This window comes from Ursus maritimus, unplaced genomic scaffold (genome assembly GCF_017311325.1).
Source record: "Ursus maritimus isolate PB19 unplaced genomic scaffold, ASM1731132v1 scaffold_14, whole genome shotgun sequence".
In the NCBI taxonomy this organism is placed as follows: domain Eukaryota; kingdom Metazoa; phylum Chordata; class Mammalia; order Carnivora; family Ursidae; genus Ursus; species Ursus maritimus.
Window position 1 is genome coordinate 6,647,584 of NW_024423786.1, and position 22,302 is coordinate 6,669,885.

A 22,302-nucleotide genomic window follows, 5' to 3' on the forward strand; every position below is an offset into this window, starting at 1 on the left:
TTTTTTCTGAACTATTTAAGAGTAGCTCACACATATCCTGTCCTCTTCAGACCAAATATTTCCGATGTCTGTTTCCCAAGAACAAGGACATTCTCTTCCATAACTGCAGTAGAGTTACCAAATTCAGGAAATTCCACACCGATATAGTACTTGTATCAGATTGATAATCCATAGTCCATATGTTGTCAGTAGTCCCAGTGATACTTTCCCCTCTCAAGTACACAGTCCAGTCAAGGATCATATTTATTAAGATGCCCTGTCCTTCTATCGTTTAATCTGGAACACTTCCTTAGCCTTTCTTTGTCTTACATGACATTCACATTTTGAAGTCTCACACCAGTGGTGTTTGTGCCTGATAAGCAGATTTTTTTTTTCTTCTAAGCAATCAGTGGGGGGACATTTGAAGATCAAGCCAATCCCCTGCTTCTTATCAAACTTTCCCTCCTAGATCGAGCATTCATTGATGATTCTTTTTCCAACCAGTCTTTACTATGATGGTTACAAAGTGGCGACTTTCCAAGTCCACTTTTTCTTGCCCATTAAGGAAAAGCTTTCCTTTCTTCCCCATTCATTAGTTTATTTATCTAAATCTTAACTTCCTTTCCCTTTCTCCTTAAACCAGTGTGTTCCTCAGAGATGTCAGGGGCCCCTTCAAAGGGAGAGGGGAAAGCTGAGAGGATAGAGCCCCTGGCCCCTCACCCTAGCTGCAACCAGAGGGGAACTTCCCTTCCTGCTTAATGTAAGGATCCATGTAAAACTTCATTTACAAAAAAAGTAGTCTGCTACTTAAAAAACAATTTGAAACCACTGTCTTAAATAAATATCTTCTTTCCCAACTTCTAAGTGTGAGTCAAAGATCTCTATGCTGAAAACATTGCAAAAGCAGTTTACTCATTTTCTGAATCCCTGTACAGATAAGATTTCATGGAAATATAATGCTGAAAGAGACTGTAAAGCCCTTGTTTTCCAGTCTTTTTCCCACAATGCAGCTAGCAGGGCTACAGCGGCAGTTGCGACACTGGAGAGAAAGGAAGTGACATAACCCCGGTCTTGGTTGCTTCCAGCTCCACATGGCAGCATCCCTGCCTTTCAACAGGAAGTGGAGGGGCAGAGGCTGCTGTGGCTAGGTACTGGGATGAATGGGCCTGCTTGCAACATGTGGGGAAAGGGGGTCACCCCATTAGGGTGATTCCCTCCCCCTTGCTCCCCTGTGAAAGAAGACAAACCCAAAACCTTTTATGAAGGGTTAACTCTGTGGGAGAATGATGCAGAGTTGATTTCTCTTTTGCCACACCACTGCCATTCCTCCATTTCCTCCCCTGTGATTGACATCAGCATAGTGTCAGGTGGATTCTAGGAGTTCCTATAAATTCTGAACATTGACTAAGGAAGTTTCTTGAATGGCATAACTGCCTTTACCTATTAGCAGACTTCAAATTAGCATGCAAGCTGCTATCAATCTTTAGTTGACTTTTGCTTTGCCTCCTGGAAGGGCTGTGTTTTATACTCCTGGTTTCTCCTATACTGTGAGACATGTACAAGGTGTTCAGTGAGTCCTTGCTGACTTAACGACAGTATCATTGTCTGTTTTGCTTCTTTTATAATTTTTATGAAGGGCTGCTGTGTAGCAGTGCTAAACCAGACAGAGTAGGTGGGTGGGTAAGTAGATAGGTAAGTCGGTAGGTAGGTAGTGGCGGAGGATAGATATATAGATAAATTTATCATTGATTCCATCGTTGAATCCTCACACAACAACCCTGTTTGTTCAACAGATATTTTCCGTGTGCCTTCCATTTGCCGCACACTAGGCCCTGGGTATATACTGGTGCACTGGGCCCTGGGATACACTGGTGAGCCTGACATGAGTAAGACTCCTTATGGAGTTCATATTCCCTTAGGCAGAGGCAGACAGTAAAGAAGCAGAAAGATCATTTCAGAGAGCAGTAAGTGCAATGAAGAGAAGGAAAGAAATCAGGAGGAGGACCATCTTTACCCTGGATAGGCGTGGAGGGCCCTCTAAAGTTGTAATGTCTGAGCTCAGATCTAGTAGTGGCAAGGAGCCCACCCCAAGCTGCTGGGAGAAGGGCAGATTGAGAGAGTTGCTTCCTAAGAGGCAGGTCCTAACCTTGGTGCGCCTGACTCCAGCTTTTTCAGCTTCCAGTTTCTCCCATTTCTCATCTCGTCTCCTCTCGCTCCCTTGCCATTATATTATTTATTGCTTAACCCAGATTTGGATCTGAGAATTTGGCCGAGGATCCTACATTACTCATTTCACTGAGGTTGGCTTCTTTTTACTGCAAACCTTAGGACACAGTACTTGGTACATCCTCTCCAGAGGGAACTGATTCCAGTTCTGTGCAGTCCCTAGTTAATGCATGAGACATTTTCCAAAAAGCATTCTATAAGCCAGTTGTTTAGAACTGGGAACATATTTTTCCATCAAGACAACATTATATAATGTTCCTAAGCCAGGACACTGTATAATTAATGGTTACCTACTCCATAATGTAACGAAATTAGAGTAGAATAGTGAGGATAGGGAAGGATCTAGGCCTGGAAGGTAGATGCCTTTCATAAGTATGAGACCTGCCCCAGGCCATATGTTGAAAGGCAAGCTTTTCCTCCTCCCTTTCCTAGACTTCTGAGAACCCAGTATCCTTGAACTGATTGGATTCTATCCTGTCGGCAAACCTCCCAAACCCCCAGAATATTCCAAACTACAAATTACCCACCAATCTCATTTTTATTTACAACTTTGACATTTATTTTCCACTTGAGAGATGATACATTGCTCCTAACCTGCGTAGGTCAGCATTTCTTCCTGGAAAGGGGTAGGGATGGGGAGACAGGAAACAGCATCTCTCCATGTTATTGGACAAGTTCCTACCAGTAGTTACTAGCAGAGGCAAGATCTGTATTACTAGTAGTAATAATAACCCCTTACACTTTATATAGTGTTTAAGGATCACTTTGACTGCCTTGGGGGTCAGTATTCGTGACATTATTGTTGTAAATGATGGTGAGAAAGGAGTAGGTGGAAGATGAGAGCCTGCAAAATTGGGGAGGAGAAAGCTTTCTAATCCTTCAGTTATTCTTAGAAGTCAGCATTTAAGTAAACAGAAAAGGGAAACCAAATGAGCTTTAAAGGGTCACCTTGACCTTTCTCATGTAAGTACAAACTATTAAAATGACTAATTTTACATAATGATCCTGGTTTAACATTTATCAAGTGAATCAGCGTGCCGTACCTCACGAAGAATTAAAGCTATAATTTCTGCTCTAAAGAACTTCACATTAATAGACATGCAGTCATAGTGAGTCAGTGATAGACTTAAAAAACAGCACGTATAGAAAAGGCAGGGAGTGTGAAAGAACACGGCTTGTTTAGGGAAGAAGGAATAGATTAATGTGACTGAAGTCCATGGCTCATGGCAGGAGAAAATAGCACTTATTGTTATGTGCCAGGAACAACTCTCAATACTTTTGATCTAGTAACTCGTTTAATCCTCGTAACCCTCCTTTGATTTGCATGCTGATTTATTGCCCCATTTTAAGATGAGAAAATGAAGGCCCACATCTGTCTGGTAGGTCCGTGGGTGGTGGAGCTGGAATTACAGCCCACGCTCCTCACCATTGAACTTCACTGCCTCTCAGGTATTTTGGAGAAGAGGTTAGGCCCTGGCCAGGCCAGACGAGGCATTGAACACAAAGCTAAACGAGACTGGAATTTGACACCCTTACACAAATAGGAGCCACAGGAGGTTTCAAGCATTGCGAGATGGCAGGAGACTTGTTGCTGTGGAACGATCATTTTGCCAGCACTGTGTAGGAGGGAGAGAGACTAAAAACAGAGAAAAGTCTGACTCATTGAGCAAATAAGGACGAGAGTCTCCTATGCCAAGCGCTCTTTAACCTCTGTGGATGAAGGAAGTAAATCAGGCAGGCATCGTCTCTGACATCGTGGGGCTTTCATTCCGGTTGAGAAGTCAGACAGCAAACTCGTGGCAGAGCTAGAACAGGGGAGGAAGGCTCACGTAGCTTATGGTGGTGTAACCAGGGAAGGCTTCGGTGGGAGGTGGCATTTGAACTGAGCGCCAATGGGTAAGGACCCACGAGGAGAGCCCACATGAGAGCCGTCTAGGCAGAGCCTGTGTCCAGCCGGCCTTGGACCGTTGGCCTCTGGAATAGTGCTGTGGCACAAAGTAGGCCGCTGTCCCTTTTTGTCGGCTGGATAGACAGCGTGAACGGTGATGAGTCTTGAACTAGAGTAGTACCTCCTCAGCGAGTACACAAATTCTTGTGGGAAGAATTGACATCCAGCCTTAACTTCTTAAATTAAGTATCTTATTTTGTACCTTGCTGCCTTTTTTTTTTTAATATTATATTACTTCATGGAAGACAGAATTAGGGAAACTGGGGCTCTAGAGTCAGAGGTCTGGGTTCAAAACCTAGCTGCACTCTTCATTTTTTGTCTTCAGGCAAGTTTCTTAGCTCCTTGTGATTCAGTTTCTTCATCTCTAAAGAATGGTTTTGTATGGATTAAATTAAATCATACATGTAAAGTGCTTAACACAGTGGCTGGCACATAGTAAATGCTCAGTACGTGTTACCCATTGTTATTTTAGATACGTGTCTGTACTCACACAGCCACTTGATGTAATAAACAAAAGAAAGGGAAAGGCCACAGTCAGACCTTGAATACTGGTTTTGTAGAAGTGCTTGAACCTTTTGGAGCCCATTTTCTTATCTGTAAAACAGAATAACTATTGTAGTAAGGTTTTCAAGGAGATAATATAGATGAAAGTCCCTAACATCATACCTCATTGATAGTTGATGCCTAGAAAATGATTGCTATTATTATTTATTACTGTTAACATCTTATTCCTGGCCACACAAGTTTTTCTTAGATTGAGACGCCATTATTTGCTCATTCAGTGATAGATGGACACTCAGGTTGGCTCCATTTATCATTGTTTTATTAATGCCACTGCTGTGAATCACTTTGGAGAAATTACTTTGGTAGGGGAAGAGGGTAGAGGGGGTCACTAACTTCCTCGGACATGTTCTCTAAAATGGAATTTTGTTGTCAGTTACAAGATTACAAAACTTGTTACATGTTGACCAAAATCTGCAGGCATTAGAATCCATTTAGGTCAGGTGGATTCATTTGGCCCTTTCCTGTCCTTACGGAGTGAAAAACACCTTCAAGCACTCTTGTGTAAGAGAGAGAATGGGTTTTTTTCAATGCCAGATTGTCTGAACACAAGCTCAGCTACTTCTAGGAATAAGACAAAGCGAGGAAGTTGCCAGTTGAGTGATTCTTGGAGAAAAAAAATTAGAAATGGGTGCCAGCCCTCTGAAGTGTGAGTAAACATCCTCATTTCTGGATCCTAGTAAAAGCCAGTAAAGAAACTTTTTTTCTCTGGAGAGCTATTAAGATTTATTCCACGAGAGTCGCACCATCTGAAACCTTGCAAATGGTGTCATTGGATAACTTGAGTATTAGAGATTGACTATTTCAGTAATTTGGAAGCATATTTCCCTATGCTTGGCAAGCTTGAGCTTTTGCTGAAGGCTCAGTTGGAATCTGTGCTCAGTCACTGGTTAATTTCTGAGAATGCAGTACTCTGGAAGGGATATTAAGCGTCAATAATACCTAAGCTAAGGTTTATGGATTCCTTACTGTGTGTCAGTTATTGTTCTAAGTGTTTTACATGTATTAACTCATTTAATGCCTGAATCTTATAAACTACCTACTGTTATTGCTTCCATTTTACATTTGAGGATACTGAAGCCTAGAGAAGCTAAGTAGCTTGCCTTGGGTCAGGTAGCTTATGAGTACCAAGCTAGGATTTAAACACAGGTGCTCTGAAAAACAAACAAACAAACACAGGTGGTCTGATTCTAGAACCCTTTCTACAAAGGGTCTGTGGTGGCGGGTGTTGTTCCTGGTCCATACCTGGGACAGGCTTCCCCCAGGCCCCAGGTCCCTGGGTGGCTCACCTCCCTCCCTAGCCACCCCCCACCCCACCCTGTCATCTTTCTCTGCTTGCGTTCTCTTCATAGCACTGTCTGAAATACTGGTTATTTTATTTGTTTGTTGGTTTGTCTTTGGTCTTTGTTCCACTACTAGAATGTAAAAGGCAGAAATGTTTGTCTTGTTTTGCTCACTCCTACCCCAGTCCTTAGAGTGGTACCTGACACATGGTGGGTGCTCAGTAAATATGTAATGAATGAATGGATGAATGACTATAATACTGATTCCTTCCTGAACCAATATCATCAACCTGATTCCTCCCCAGCCCTTTCTACACTCATCCATTTTGTGTTTGCTAAAGTGTGGAAAAGATGATTCAAATTTACATCACCACGTGCATCAGCAATTTCTTCTTCTTTTGTTTTAAAGATTTTATTTATCTGAGAGAAAGAGAGAGTGCACAAGTAGGGTGAGGGTCAGAAAGAGAGGGAGAAGCAGACTCCCCACTGAGCCAGGATCCTAATGTGCGGCTCTATCCCAGGGTCCCGAGATCATGACCTGAGCTGAAGTCAGATGCTTAACCAACTGAGCCACGCAGGCACCCCAAAGCTGTTTATTCTTATCTCATTGTCTTCCACATGCAAGTGGTATGATACGGTGTTTTTTCTGCAGCCATTTTGGGGAATGCATTTTGAATGTTGTGTTAGACTGCCTCCTAGAAATACTGTCCTAGTCATCTATGTCAAAATAAGTATTGTTTTGTACACATACAGAAGAATGACGTTGGGCCCTTTAACTCGTACTATGCACAAAATTAACTCAAAATGGATCATGGATATAAGAGTTAAATGTAAGAGGTAAAACTATAAAACTCTTAGAGTGACTTTGGGTTAGGCAGTGGTTTCTTAGATATACACCAAAAGTACAAGCAACAAAGAAAAAATAGATAAATGGGAAAACTGTATGAAAATTAAACTTTTGTGCTGTAAACAATACCCTCAAGAAGGTGAAAAGGCAACCAATAATGTGGGAGAAGAGATTTACAAATTGTATATCTGGTAAGGAATAGCACCAGAATATATAAAGAATTCTTGGAATGCAGTAAAAAGACAACCTAATATTAAAATGGGCAAAGGATTTGAATAGACATGTTTTCAAAGAAAGTATACATATAGCAAGTAAGCACTTAAAGAGATGCTCAACATCATTAGTCATTAGGGAAACGCCAGTTAAAACCCCAGAAGCAGTGCTTCATACCCACTACAATGGCTATAATCAAAAAGACAAGAACAAATGTTGACAAGGATGCAGAGAAATTGAAACTCTCATGCATTGTTGATAGGATTGTAAGATGGTGCAGCTACTTTGGAAAAACAGTTTGGCCATATCTGAAGATATTAAACATAGAGTTACCATATGGCCCAGCAATTCTACTCTTAAGTATCTACCCAAGAAATGGGAACACATATCCACATGAAAACTTGTACACAGATGTTCATCACAGCTTTTATTCATAATAAATAGCCAAAAAGTGGAAACAGCCCAAATGTCTATCAGACGAGGAATGTGTAAAAACATGTGGTACATCCATCCAGTGGAATATTATTTAACCATAACCAGGAATGAGTGTTGATACATGCTACAACATGATGAACTTTGAAAACATAATGCTAAGTCATGAAAGATCATTTATTGTACAATTCCATTTATATAAAATGTCCAGAATAGGAAAATCTATACAGAAAATAGATTAGTCTTTGTCTAGGGTTGGGGATGGAAGGATGGAGGGAGACAGAGTGGCTTCTAATGGGTACAGGGTTTCTTTTCGGGAGGCCAAAATGTTCTAAAATTAAATGGTTGAATAACCCTTTAATATATACTAAAAATACTAAAAAAAAAAAAATTGAAGTGTATATTTTACATGGGTGAATTGTATGGTATATGAATTATATCTGGAAAAAAAACTGTTAAAAAATGAATATTAGGGCCACGTGGGTGGCTCAGTTGGTTAAGCATCTGCCTTCAGCTCAGGTCATGATCTCAGGATCCTGGGATCGAGCCCCATGTCAGGCTCCCTGCTCAGTAGGAAGTCTGCTTCTCCCTCTCTTCTGCCCTTCCCCCTGCTCATGTTCTCTCTCTCTCTCTCTCTCAAATAAATGAAATCTTTTTTAAAAAATGAATATTATTTGGGGTGCCTGGGTGGCTCATTCAGTTGAGCATCTGATTCTTGATTTTGGCTTAGGTCATAATCTCAGGTCGTGACATTGAGCCCTACATCAGGCTCCAAGCTCAGCACAGAGACTGCTTGAGTTTCTGTCCCTCTGCCCCACCCCCCTCACATGCACACTCTCTCTCAAGTAAATAAGTCTTTTTAAAAAATGAATATTATTCTGTCATATCAACATCCAGTTTGGGCTACTGTTCTTAAACACTACCACATAAGAAATACCCACGTCTTCACCCCACACTGAAATGATCTGTTTTCATAGCACTTCCTGCCTCAGGTAGGGCATATATCTTTATATCTCCAATATCTGGCACAGCTCCTGGTACTTACTAGCCGCCCAAATATTTATTGAACTGAAATAACAGCAGTTTTGCCAATGAGTTTAAGAGGGGAAAAGTTAGCCAGTTATTATTTTCAAAGACTTAGGGCTTCCTCTATCCCCTGTCCTTTCCTCATCTCATATATATATCATAGGAACAGTACTATCTGCTTTGCTATTTACAAGGCATTTGCTGGGGCGCCTGGGTGGCTCAGTCGTTAAGCGTCTGCCTTCGGCTCAGAGCGTGATCCTAGCATTCTGGGATCAAGCCCCACATCAGGCTCCTCTGCTGGGAGCCTGCTTCTTCCTCTGCCACTCCCCCTGCCTGTGTTCCCTCTCTCGCTGGCTGTCTCTCTGTCAAATAAATAAATAAAATCTTTAAAAAAAAAAAAAAACAAGGCATTTGCTACTGCCTTAATTCATTTAAATCTAAAAATAACCTCATGAGGTCAGTATGATGGCTACAGCCATTTTACAGATAAGAAAACTGACTCAGAAGGGTTAATCTCCAGTCACCGTGGGACACTGTCGAACTTGAAAGCCAGGGCCTTTCCTCTGGACGGTGCAGCCTCTTACATCCCTACGTTCACAATAAGGCCCCTGGCCATTGGTAGCATGCTGGAATCACAGAGCAGGCCAACTACAGACGCTTTACAAGCCTCTGGGTTTATTTCATTTCAAAGTCAAAGAGGAATTATCCTTTTGGTTACCCATTGTTATTAGACTGGCGGTTTTCTGGCTTGAGCAGTCAAGAGTTAAACTTACTAGTAGAGGTATAAAATAAAATAAAAGTTAGCAGCCACTTTTTCTCAATCCCTGTGTTTTGTTGCAAACATCTCTGGAGGTAAGAAAAATTGATTCTTATGATCAAAATGCTGGGTCATGCTGTGCCCACGATTTTATTCATTTTGTCCTGAAGAAATGGGTAATAAGCCCATTTGCTTGCCGTTGCCTGTGGCTGAGCTAGCTCTGTGGCCCAGCAGTTGGAGAAATTCAATTCAGCAGACATTTATTGATGTGCTTTCCATGTGCCAGGCAGTGCGCAAGGAGCTGGAGATACACAGATGAATAAGCCCCAGTCCTTGTTCTCAGAGAGTCCAGAGTATTTTCCAGGCCCTTTAATCATGGCATGCAGATGCTCTTTGGACGATGCTTTGGATTAGTTTGCTTTTTACATTTTGGTAAAATACAGCCACTCTTAGAAAGTTACTATCTAAAATATAAGAACTCCTTGTTGAATGTACAGGAAGAAAAAAAGGACACACATGTTTAGAACTCAACAGTGATACAAACTCATCTTCCACTTCAGAGCCAGCCATGTTGGATTCGGAGATGGATGACATTTTATCCCTTCCAAGATTGATAGAATCCATTTATAGGCTCTAAATAAAAGCCCAAGGATTTACATGAGTGAAAGTTAACCCAGCTGCCTCTCCATGCACATTTGCCAAGTTAGCACGTCTGTGCACCCCATGCATCTATTTAAAAATGCTAGAAGTAATATGCCAACATTATAGAAGTGAAGGAAATGGAGGAAAACTGCAAAGTAGAATAATACTAGTCACCTAAAATGTCACTTCCCTGATACCGAGAGGTGGCTGGACCTTTGCACCTCAATCTCCTCATCTGTAAAATTGGGAATACTTAATACCTTTTTTAGGAGGCTTTGCCAGGACTAAACAAGGTAACAGTGTGAAGTGCACACACCCCAAAAAAGCCCACAATAAGTGTGTACTTTTTAGAGTAAAAACATTTTTATGTAATCTTTTTGTCTCATTTTTCCTCTTTTTATACCAAGTTGTTTTCTTGTCGTACTTTTGTATCCTAGTTTCTTACTATTACATGATCCTTTTCCATCTTGCTCTGTGTGATTATTGCAGTTTTTAGTGGTTGCACGCTGTTCTGAGGTAGGGTATGCGAGTACCATTGTAACTTATCCGTTCCGCTGCTGTTGGACATTTGGGCTGCTTCCAGTGTTTCAGTATTTTATTTTATTTATTTATTTATTTTAAGATTTTATTTATTTATTTGGCAGAGATAGAGACAGCCAGTGAGAGAGGGAACACAAGCAGGGGGAGTGGGAGAGGAAGAAGCAGGCTCATAGCGGAGGAGCCTGATGTGGGGCTCGATCCCATAACGCCAGGATCACGCCCTGAGCCGAAGGCAGACGCTTAACCGCTGTGCCACCCAGGCGCCCCCCCAGTGTTTCAGTATTTTAAATAGTGACTCAGTGAACAGTTGTGTGTATGCAGTGTAGTCACTTACTTACCGGGAAATCTCAGGCAGGTGACTTCATCTCCGTCTTTGTTGCCCTGATGCTAAATGGGGATAGAATAGTATCTGTCTGAGAGGACAGGGATGTGTGGATTAAATGAAGTAATACAGCAAAGCACTTGCAACAGCGCCTGGCACTTACCAGATGCTCAGCGAACATTACCTCTGGCCCTCTGTTTGGGTCTGTTTCTTTAGGCTCTCTCTCTAGAGAGGGGGTTGTTTCATCCGCTGCTTTCCGAAGGATTTTACCAGTTTAGGATGTCAACAGTATTATGTGAAAGGACCAATTTCTCTACGCCCTCACTAGCAGTCATGCCAGGATTTAACTATGTAACTCTCTTTCCCTTTAAAATAATAGTGAAAAAAGGCACCTGGGTGTCTCAGTCGGTTAAACGTCTGCCTTTGTCTCAGGTCATGATCCCGGAGTCCTGGGATAGAGCCCCACGTTGGGCTCACGCTCATCTGGGAGTCTGCTTCTCCCTCTACCCCTCCTGCCTGCTCTGGTCTCTCTCTGTCTCTCATTCTCTCTCTCTCTCTCAAATAAAAAAATAAAATCTTTTTAAAAGTAAAATAAAATGGTAGTGAAAAAATAAGTTTGTCCGTATTGGGGCAGCTTGTTATAACTGGAACTCACTTCTGCTCACTGCCCTGAACAGACCTCATGTCACAAGGTTGGGTTCCAGAGGCTGTTAGTATGTTTATTTTCCTGAAGCTTGCAGTCCCCAGCTGCTTTCCACAAAATTGTACAAGTTGGTCGTCTGAACCTTCAAAACCCAGCATATTTTATTCCTTACTGAAGTACATAGTACTGGGTATCTGTATTTTTTCCAAAACAAAACAACAGTTTGGTCTAGTAATATCTGTTGTGGCACATAATGATTTCAATGATTCCGGGGCGCCTGGGTGGCACAGCGGTTAAGCGTCTGCCTTCGGCTCAGGGCGTGATCCCGGCGTTATGGGATCGAGCCCCACGTCAGGCTCCTCCGCTATGAGCCTGCTTCTTCCTCTCCCACTCCCCCTGCTTGTGTTCCCTCTCTCGCTGGCTGTCTCTCTCTCTGTCGAGTAAATAAATAAAATCTTAAAAAATAATAATAATAATAATAATAATAATTTCAATGATTCCCTTCTCTCCTGCCCACCCCAACCCCCCAAGAAAAGTAATTGGCAAGGGTAACCATAATTTTGGGTTTGCCCAGTTTTTACTTATCCTGGTATAATTATTCATCATGCCCACTTCACCCTCAAAAGCGACCTAGTTCAAATGATGAATGACATTGTCGCCTGATCCCCAGGAATTAGTCAGCAGCTGGGGTACCTGCCTACACTTGCTACCTTACTATTTTCCTGGGTGACTTTCTACCTGTCCAACAAAGGTTTCAGTTACAGTGCTTTCGCCAGGCTTCACCCGGGAGGCCCTCACATGCACCCAGCCTGTTTTGAACGCACATTGGCCCAGTCTGTGTTCCCTCAAGTTTTCACATTTCATCATCTTTTTCCCTCTACATCTTGCTGATAATTGTCAATGGCATAAGCAGGCCAAGGCACCTCAAATTTGTGTCAGAAGTGGCTCTTTGTCCTTCAGAACTGTTTATTCTGCAGCTCAGTTCATCCCATAGGCAAATGTAACATTCCTCATTTCACACCACTTGCAATGTAAAAAATGATACCTGCTTTCAAGAAGTTCATCTTAAATGTAAACCTCTTCTTACTAGGACTCCTAACACTTGCTGCTCTTGCCCTCATCAAATATGATGAAGTTGTTTATATTCATAAAGTACCCCAAAAACCCTTACACAAGCACAGCGAAGAGGTTCAAGCTGAGTAAGCAGTAGCAAGGACACATCTAAGGTGACACACACATCTAAGGAGCCCCCGGGTCCATGATTGGTCAGAGACAGAGTTTTGCTCACAGGATGAAAGATTATAAGTATAGGTGCTTCTGCATTGGAAAAACAACAAATCAGCTTCTCAATGATGATTACCTTTTGCACTTTAACTGCATTTTAACTGGCATAAAGGTCTTTATTATTTGAGAGGCTCTGTTTTCCCTTAAACAAGTGCCTGCATACCTTGGGTAATGTATTCAGAGTTCTAAAGAGGAAAAGCAAATGTTTTGAATATGGGATGCTGCCATCTTGAGCTGGTGTGATGAATGTGGGGCTGTAGTTTATATCAGGATGTGGACTCTCAATGGAAAATTTGTTTTTCCATTTGTTTTAACCAGGCGACTTTCGGATGGTGGTTGGAGAGGATAAGACAAAAGTGTTGAATATTGTGAAGCCCAACATAGCCCACTTTCGTGAGCTCTATGGCAACATACTGCAGGAGAATCCCCAGGTGGTGTATAAGATCCAGCAAGGCCGACTGGAGGTAAACTGTATGTGGGAAATAATTTATATTGTTTCTAAGGCAAGAGCTATTTTAAGAGGAAGAAGTCAGGGTTAGAACAATGTGACTAGTGTGATAACATTTACAGTTTAAAAAGTAGATTTCGTATGTAAACATACTAGCCCATGTATTTGGAATAATGCCAAAAGGTAACATAAGAGACTAGTAATAAGAGGCCTCCTCTGGGGAAGGGAACCTGGGGCTGATATGGGAGAGGACCTGTCTTTACCATGTGTATCTTTTTTGCCATTTGAAATTCTTATGCGTTCTAATTACCAATCAAAAACAAGTGAAAATAAATTCTCAGATTTGGCTTCTTCATCCTCAATCCTACTTCCCTCCCCAGATGTAACCTTACTGACAGTTGGCGTATATTCTCCCAGATCTCTTCTTTTGTACATTTCTGTATTTATTTGTACATATACACATGTATAGAAGTTTGTTCTTTTTTGGTTTGGTTTGGTTTTGTATAAATGGACTTTTACACATATTATTCTGACGCTTATTTTTTTCCTCACTTGTTATGTTTATTATGTCTTGGCTTTCCTTTTGAGATATCAAATGAAACTTTCATTCCAGGTATTTTTAGGAATCATATTACTAAGTATTTGAAAATAAATATTAAAGGACTTTTCCTTGGGGGAAAGTAATTTGGATTTAAGAGTGTTTAAAACTCTAGGAACCACAGAGTTGGGGTTTTTTTTAATCTTTAGCAAAAAGAACACTGTATTTTACTTTTTTAGTGCTCTTCCTCTTCCAAATAATAGGGGCAACTAATATTATATTGAATATAGAATTTAAGGGAATTTCTAAAACTGAAAGGGAACTTTGGAGAAAAAAATAGAAATTATTTAAACAAAAAGAAAGAATGATATGAAATCCCCAGAATACCTACCACTCAGTTGAACAAATTTAGCAAGTTTTTAAAATTTTTTACTTTTCTGAAAGTAATGCATGCACGTGATTTAAAAACCAAATTGAAACAAACTGAGGGCTTCGGGGGGGGATGGGATAGGCTGGTGATGGGTAGTAAGGAGGGCACGTATTGCATGGTGCACTGGGTGTTATACGCAACTAATGAATCATGGAACTTTACACCAAAAACTAGGGATGTACTGTATGGTGACTAACATAATATAATAAAAAATATTATTATTAAAAAATAAATAAATAAAAATTAAAAAATTAAAACCACATGGGACCTCAGGGTTTGTAACAAAAAGTAGCAGTTCCCTATTCGGCACACCCACTTCTCAGCGCTACTTCCCAGAGCTGACTGCTTTCGTCTTGTTAGCGGTCCCGTGTTTACCTCCATGTTTCTAAACAATATGATTTGACTGTGATTTCTTGATTTTTTTTCTGTTTTATACTTTGTTTTTGTCGTCCATCAATGGAAGATGAGGATTTTTTTTTACTCTCTTTTATCACTCCCATCAACACGTACCCACACGTGCACGCACGCGCGCACACACACACACACACACACACACTTCCCTTCCCACCTCACTCTCTCTTGCTCCACATACAGTTACTTCATAATTTTTGGTTGGGTTAATGTTCACTATTTACATTATTATGAAACTTACTTTTTCTTCATTGCTGAGATATACTACTATGAAATTTCCTTTCCTGTGCAAATTTGTTTTTCTTGGAGTTAATAATTGTCTCATTTTCTTCATTTGCTTGATTTTCTTTGTACCTGTCCCTAATTCATGCCCTCTTTCAAATCTGCATAGCTTCTCTCATCATAGACCAACACATCAGGTATTTTCTGTTTCTTGTTTTTCTTGGGGACATTTCTTCCTGGAGCCCCGTGTGCCCTGTTCTTTCTAAGCTTGCAGCATGGCTGTTCTCCTGGAGCGTCTTTTCATTATCACCCTGAGGGTTCTTTCTGTCTTCTCCTTTTGCTAGGTTTTGGTTTCCTTCATCTTTTATCTTCCTTTTTCATGGTTATACTTTAATTTTGGTGAGATACACCTTATAGTACCTCTCTAACATAGGTTGTAAATTTTTTGAGACCATGTACATCTGAACATTCTACCCTTGCACTGATTGCTAGTTGGGGCTACATATCACATTCTAGGTTGGAAATAATTTTCCCTCAGACTTTTTAAGTCATAGCGTCAGTTCTTCTAGTTTCTTTTTTTTTTTTTTTTTAAGATTTTATTTATTTATTTAACAGAGAGAGAGACAGCCAGTGAGAGAGGGAACATAAGCAGGGGGAGTGGGAGAGGAAGAAGCAGGCTCCCAGCAGAGGAGCCTGATGTGGGGCTCGATCCCAGAACGCTGGGATCACGCCCTGAGCCAAAGGCAGACGCTTAACGCCTGAGCCACCCAGGTGCCCCGGTTCTTCTAGTTTCTAAGTGTTGTGTTAAAAAGTCCAGTGGCTGAATAATATTCCATTGTATATATGGACCACATCTTCTTAATCCAGTCATCCGTTGAAGGGCATCTCGGCTCCTTCCACGATTTAGCTATTGTGGACAATGCTGCTGTGAACATTGGGGTGCATATGGCCCTTCTCTTCACTACGTCTGTATCTTTGGGGTAAATACCCAGTAGTGCAATTGCTGGATCATAGGGTAGCTCAATTTTTAACTTTTTAAGGGTTAAAAATCAAAAAGAACGATTTCTCATCATTTGCTGCAACACGGACGGCACTGGAGGAGATAATGCTACGTGAAATAAGCCAAGCAGAGAAAGACAATTATCATATGATTTCTCTCATCTATGGAACATAAGAACTAGGAAGATCGGTAGGGGAAGAAAGGGATAGAGAAAGGGGGTGTAATCAGAAGGGGGGAATGAAGCATGAGAGACTATGGACTCTGAGAAACAAACTGAGGGCTTCAGAGGGGAGGGGGGTGGGGGAATGGGATAGGCTGGTGATGGGTAGTAAGGAGGGCACGTATTGCATGGTGCACTGGGTGTTATACACAACTAATGAATCATGGAACTTTACATCAAAAACCAGGGATGTACTGTATGGTGACTAACATAATATAATTAAAAAATATTATTATTAAAAAAAAAAAAAGTCCAGTGGCATTCGGATTACCATCCTTTGGATATGACCTTTTTAGCTCTTGGACAGCATTTAGGATCTTTTCCCTTTTTCCGGTCTTAAATTTCATGATGGTTTGTCTTTGTGTATGTGTTTTTCACTATTATTCTGGCACTTCATGAGCCTTTTCGGTCTGGAAATTCATGAGCTCCAATTCTAAGAAGTTTTGTTATTTCTATAATTTCTTCTTATCCATTTTCTTTCTTTGTTCTTTCTGGAATTCCTATTAGCTGGTTGTTGGACCTCCTGGTTTGATCTCTTTAATTTCTCTTTCCTCCTTCCTGTTTCTTTGGGGGTTTTTTCCTGCTTTCCAGAAGAATTTTTCAAATTGATCTTCTAGCACCGCTATTAAATTTTTAATTTCCTTTGAATGTTCTTTTTCTTACAGCATCCTGTTCTTGTTTTCCAAATGCATTATCTTTTGTCACCCCTCTAGTTGTCTTTATTATAATTTTTGAAGTTTTATCTTGCTCTCTACATTCTCTCTGTTTCTCTTAGTGTCATTATCTGTAGGATTTCTCCAAAGGGACATCATCTACTCACTGGGATCAGGAAGGATAATGTGCCTAGCTGCCAACTTACAGAAAACTGAGCAAGGGGAAAGGGCTGGGCATTTTCCTTAACCATGAAGATAAACATTTCCAAATTCCTCACTATGGCCTGTGAAAGCCTACGTGATCTAAGTTCTGATTGATCTCTTATCCTGGGGAAACTTACAAGAGTTAGATTCGTGGGCTGAATTACAGTTCCCAGCGCAGCTGAGGCTGTCACTAACACCCACCTGCTCTTTCCCGCACTACCCATTCCAAACGCCCCTGACCCTCATCTAGCATTTGTGCTGGGCTAGACGAGGTGGCCCAGCCCCTCAACCTGAGGCATCTGAGACCCGGTCACCATGCCCGTTTCAGGCTATGATTGCTGTCCTTTCCCTTTACCATCAAAATTGGGCAAGGGGTACTAAGAGATGTGTACCAGCAGCTGTCCCCTGATGATCAGTTGCTTCTGCCACTACAGTGACTCCTCTCTTTGTGTGCTGGGCTTTTGGCGTGGCATCTGAAGAGAGTTGGTGGCAGTCATAGCTTTACGTTTTAAGTCCTGAAGTTGTAGGGATGGGAAGCACACATTCCCTGAGTGGGTCACTGGGAACAATGGGAAACAAGGCTACTTCTTCCATTCCTTGGGTCCCAGACCTAGTCATTCCACTGGTTGGGAACGAGGTACTATTTAACAGGCATTAATTTAGGATGTGTATGCACCCCATTCTCACCGGGTATCATCGCCAAGCCGCTGGCTCAGCTGTACCTCATTGCTCTGTCATAGGATTTTTTAAATGATGGCACTATTAGCATTTTAGGCTGGATAATTCTTTGCTGTGTGGCCCCCAGATTTCCTCTTTTTGAGAACTGCGCTATCAGTCTGGCAGCTTTGGTGCAGTATATGGTAGGAAGAGTGGAGCCATGGTCTGTGCCCATTGCTATACCTCTGTACCTCTTTTGCTCTAAAATGGGTCCCATAAGTGATGTTACATGGTACAGTCATGTTGGTGAAGCAAGCATTCCATAGGCCCTGTAATGGTACTGGCTAGGTCCTGTGGGCAGGAAGGGCAAACCCATGCTCAGAATATGTGTTACTTCCAGTTAAGATGAATTACGGCCCCTTCCCAGGTGGAAGGGGTCCAATGTAGTTAACTGTTCAGTCTCAAGAGATGGTCTTATTATCAGGATCTCAGTTTTGGCTTCTGTTGCTGTCAGGATAGACTTTAACAACAGCAGTAGCTAAGTCAGCCTTGGACCTAGGCAGAGCCTCTACCCTGCCACCATGGCTACTCCTTTTATAAGCATTGTGCTTGAGGCTATTGAATTAACTGGCTGAATTGTCCTTTTGGTTATTGTTGATTCTTCTGTGAAGGATGCTTTCTTGTGGATGTTAGCAAACTACAAAGATCTTCACACTTCGTGCACACCTCCCATAGATCCATCCTCATGCCTCTTCTGAGTTTTTTGTCTTTAGTCTTCTGGTCTTTTTCCTTTCGCGCCCAACCAACCAGCGAACCATGCTTTACTCACCATGGGTCTTTGTATATTCTTACCTGGGGCTGCTTTCTCCATGTAAAGTGGATGACCAGGTACACCACCTGAAGCATACCCATTTGAGAGGATTTCCCCTCATGAATGTCTTTCAGGGCTATCCCTGAGTGAGGCTGTAATGCATCGTTTTCAGCTTGTACGTACCAAGCCAAATCATCCATGCGGCAAGCTCATCCTTTATCCTCCGAAAGCCAGTCACAAGGGAACCTCCACGTAGCCATAGGCATGAACCAGTGGAGAAATAGAATGGTACGCACTGCTGCAACAGTGCGTAGTGGGTATTACGGGGCCTGGGTTTCCTGCATGTGCAGCTTACTTGTGCCCTCTGGCCTTACTCATGCGGAATGCTAGTGTACCTCTTCCATCTTAAAGTGGATTACAGTTGAGCCTGCCTGACCTTAAGATCTGGTGGATACGAGAGATCTCAGTTCCTGATGGGCAGTTCTTGATGCGTGGTCTTTCATTGCTCCGTGGTTAGAAGCTCCATCTCTACCAGAGTCTCATATCTCAGAGCTGATTTCAAATGGTGCATTGCTCTTCACTGCAGATGGCACGGCCTTGCTGCAGAACCCTAACGGTCTACATTGTGATTTCCCACTGGGAATCTACCGCAAGCTTCCTGTCGCTTCTTTTTATACCGAAGATACCTTTGGAACTATAGTTTTTACAGGGTTGTATGGCCCAAGTGGGGGGCTGCTTGCTCTGCTGCCTGGATCTGTTGCAGGCTCTTTTCTGCTCTGAGCCTCACAAACCTGGCATCCTTTTATACCACTTGGTTAATGGGTCTGAACATTACAGCCAATTGTGGAATCTGCTGCCTCTAAAACCTGAAGAGGCTTACCAAGCATCATGCTTCATTCTTAGCAGTGAGAGGTACGAGATGCAAGAAGTTGATCTTTACTTCCGAGAGGATGTCCCAGCATGCGTGAGACCACCTGACCCCTAAACACTTCATGATGTGGTGGACTCCTACAACTTCGTGGGGTTTATCTTCTACACCCTGGAGTACGTTTACCTACCAGGCATTCCAGTGTACTTGCCGCTGTCGTTTACCAGGTCACGGTAGCAACATACCGTTGATGTAGTGGATCAGCCCGAGGTTATACAGTGTCCATGGTCTGGTTTCCTTGGGATATCTTATGACGGAGGATGGGAGAGTTAACATAGCCCTGAGGCAAACCATAAGATACACTATTGTCTGTCTCATGAGAGCGAGCTGCTTCTGATCCTCCTTCCTAATAAAGATGGAAAGGAATGCCTTCCGCTGGTCTCGGCGCCATCCAGATACCTGCAGTTCTGTTGACTTGCTCAAACAGACTTACCACAGCCGGCACAGCAGATGCAACTGGGACTTCTGCTTGCTTGAGTTGTGGTGGTCTGCTGTAATCTTCCAGAACCCATTTGGATTTTGTGAGGGCCAGACTTAGTGGAAATATGAGGGAGACCATTAGCCTTTGTATTAGTCGGAGTTCTCCAAAGAAACAGAGCCAGTGGGATAGAGAGAGAGATTTATTTTAAGGAATTAAACTGCGGAGGCTGACACATTTGAAATTTGCAGAGCACGCCGGCAGGCTGGAGACCTGGGGAAGAGTATGTTGTAATTTTAAGTCTGAGGGCAATCTGGAGGCAGGATTCCTTCTTCCTGGGGCACCTGGGTGGCTCAGTCATTAAGCGTCTGCCTTTGGCCCAGGGTGTGATCCCAGGGTCCTGGGGTCGAGCCGCACATCAGGCTCCTCCTCTATGAGCCTGCTTCTTCCTCTCCCACTCCCCCTGCTTGTGTTCTCTCTCTCGCTGGCTGTCTCTCTCTCTGTCAAATAAATAAATAAAATCTTTAAAAAAAAAAAAAAAAGAATTCTTTCTTCCTCAGATACTTTAGTCTTTTTTCTTAAGGCCTTTAAGTGACTAGATGAGGCCCACCTGCATTGTAGAGGGTAATCTACTCAGTCTGCTGACTTAAATGTCAATTATATCTTAAAAAATATTTTTTTATAATAACATGTGGACTAATGTTTGACCAAGCAATTAAGCACTATAGCCTAGCCAAGTGACACAAAATTAAACATGACACCCCTGCATCCTTTAGGTTTACAGATAACACTAATCTCTGCCTTTCCTCCTGAGAGGTGGTGTTTGTTGTTGTTTTTTAATTACTGTCTTGCATAAGAGGTAAAATGGCAGCTTCGGAGGCTTCCCCTTGGCCTTCCATAATATCACAGCTCTGAAGTGCCATCATGGAGTATGCTCTTTAGGAACGCTCCTGGTAGGTGTTGTGTAGGATCGGGATTGAGGGGATTTGAAACAAGCCCCCATCTGATCCTACGGTGGCACCGTGGAACTAGATGGCCATTCCTAGTTGTCCCAGACTTTGTACTCCTGTGTCATCCAGTCGTTGGATCCAGGCAGCTCCCTTTGGCTGAGAACAGGTCTGGGAGGGATACTAAGAGAGGGATTCAGCGAACTTTCCCAGCAGCTAGTGGAATGAGTACCTTGGCCCTTAAGCCAGGATCTGGGTGGTACAACACAGCATCCAGTATCCTATGACCACATCTGCTTTTTTAAAACATTAGCTTTATTGAGATATTATTCAAATACCATAAAATTCAGTGGTTTTTAGTATATTCACAGAGTTGTGCAACTATCACTACAATCTAATTTAAAACATTTCCATCACTCGAAAAAGAAACACCACATCCATTAGCAGACCCTAGTTTCCCCTCCCCACAGGCAACCGCTAATCTGTTTTCTGCCTCTATGGATTTGTCTGTTCTGGACACTTCATATAAATGGAACCATACAGCGTGTGGTCTTTTCGTATCTGCTTTTAAAGTGCGGTTTGACTTTCACGGTTTTTTAAAAATTTCTTCTTCTTTATTTACTGACTCTCACAATTTAATTGAATGCTTTCACTTCCATGTTTTAATGAGAATCAAAGAGGATAATTACACAGAATTTAGCAATTTATTTGAAAATGTCACCTAATATTTTGTCTTTCAAGCAAAAATTCCAATGCATTCTTTTCCTCAAGAGAAAGCAGTAGCAAATACTATTTTTTAACTCCTCATATTACTCAAGCCATTTTGGTATCTCTAAAATTCCTGAAAGCTTCATAGATAAAGCCTTACAGAAATATAGGATCCTTTTGACTAATCTCAATTCTTAGCCCCAAAATATGAGTCTATAAATGTTATTTCTAATGTATTTTACAGTAGTATCCACTTTTTTTGTCATTTATTGAAGCAAAGCTTCAAATTCTGTGGATTTAGAATCCTTTTAATGATAAATATAAAATATTCAGGTTAAAAAAAAAAACCTTTACGTTTACTGGAGCCACTAGACAATAGTACTTTGTTCTTCTTTGCATAAATTTTATAGAAAACTATAAAAATCTGGACATTAACACTCAATAAATACTTGTTAAATGAAAAAAGTGGTAGAATGAGTGAATTCTAAGTGTTAATAAGAAAGTTAGTCATATCTGGAAAATCCGAATCTAAAATTTAATATATTCATTTGTCTAATTTTTTTTTTTCTTGCTGTTCTCTTAGTCAAAGTTAAAACCTAACCATTTGTTGAAAGAACACAAGACAGATTCTTACGTGAAAAATAATGAGATGAGCCGTTGAGGGCGGTGCTACTGGTTCTCACCTTGGCAGGCAGGCAGTGTTTACATGATTTTGTAAAAACTTAGTTCCATGAAGTAAAGTATATTAGACTAGGAGTTAGGGAAGCTAGGTGTGGCCTTGGCTCTGTGGCTCACTTTGGATTCAAAGTAAAGTCTGATGCATAGTTTGTATGTTTTATTTCTGTATTTATCTTTCAGCTTGATGTATTTAGAATATGTGGGGCACAGAAACCACTGGTGTAATTTAATCCTACTTAAGAAATAACGACAACTAAGTTTTATTGATGCAGTTATTCATTCCCTTACTCAGCGAGTGTTTTTTGACAACCTACCGTGTGCCAGGG

At 41.6% G+C, this 22,302-nt stretch overlaps 1 protein-coding gene across 3 annotated transcripts in view; it reads left to right on the forward strand.

The window, feature by feature from the left end:
• Nucleotides 1-22,302, forward strand: part of TAMM41 (TAM41 mitochondrial translocator assembly and maintenance homolog) — a 48,867-nt gene that overhangs the window by 14,430 nt on the left and 12,135 nt on the right. For all 3 annotated transcript variants that reach the window (XM_008697872.2, XM_008697873.2, XM_040628442.1), the window contains one exon: nucleotides 13,022-13,167. In XM_008697872.2, the coding sequence (XP_008696094.1) occupies nucleotides 13,022-13,167 (146 nt within the window). The remainder of the gene's footprint in view (nucleotides 1-13,021; nucleotides 13,168-22,302) is intronic.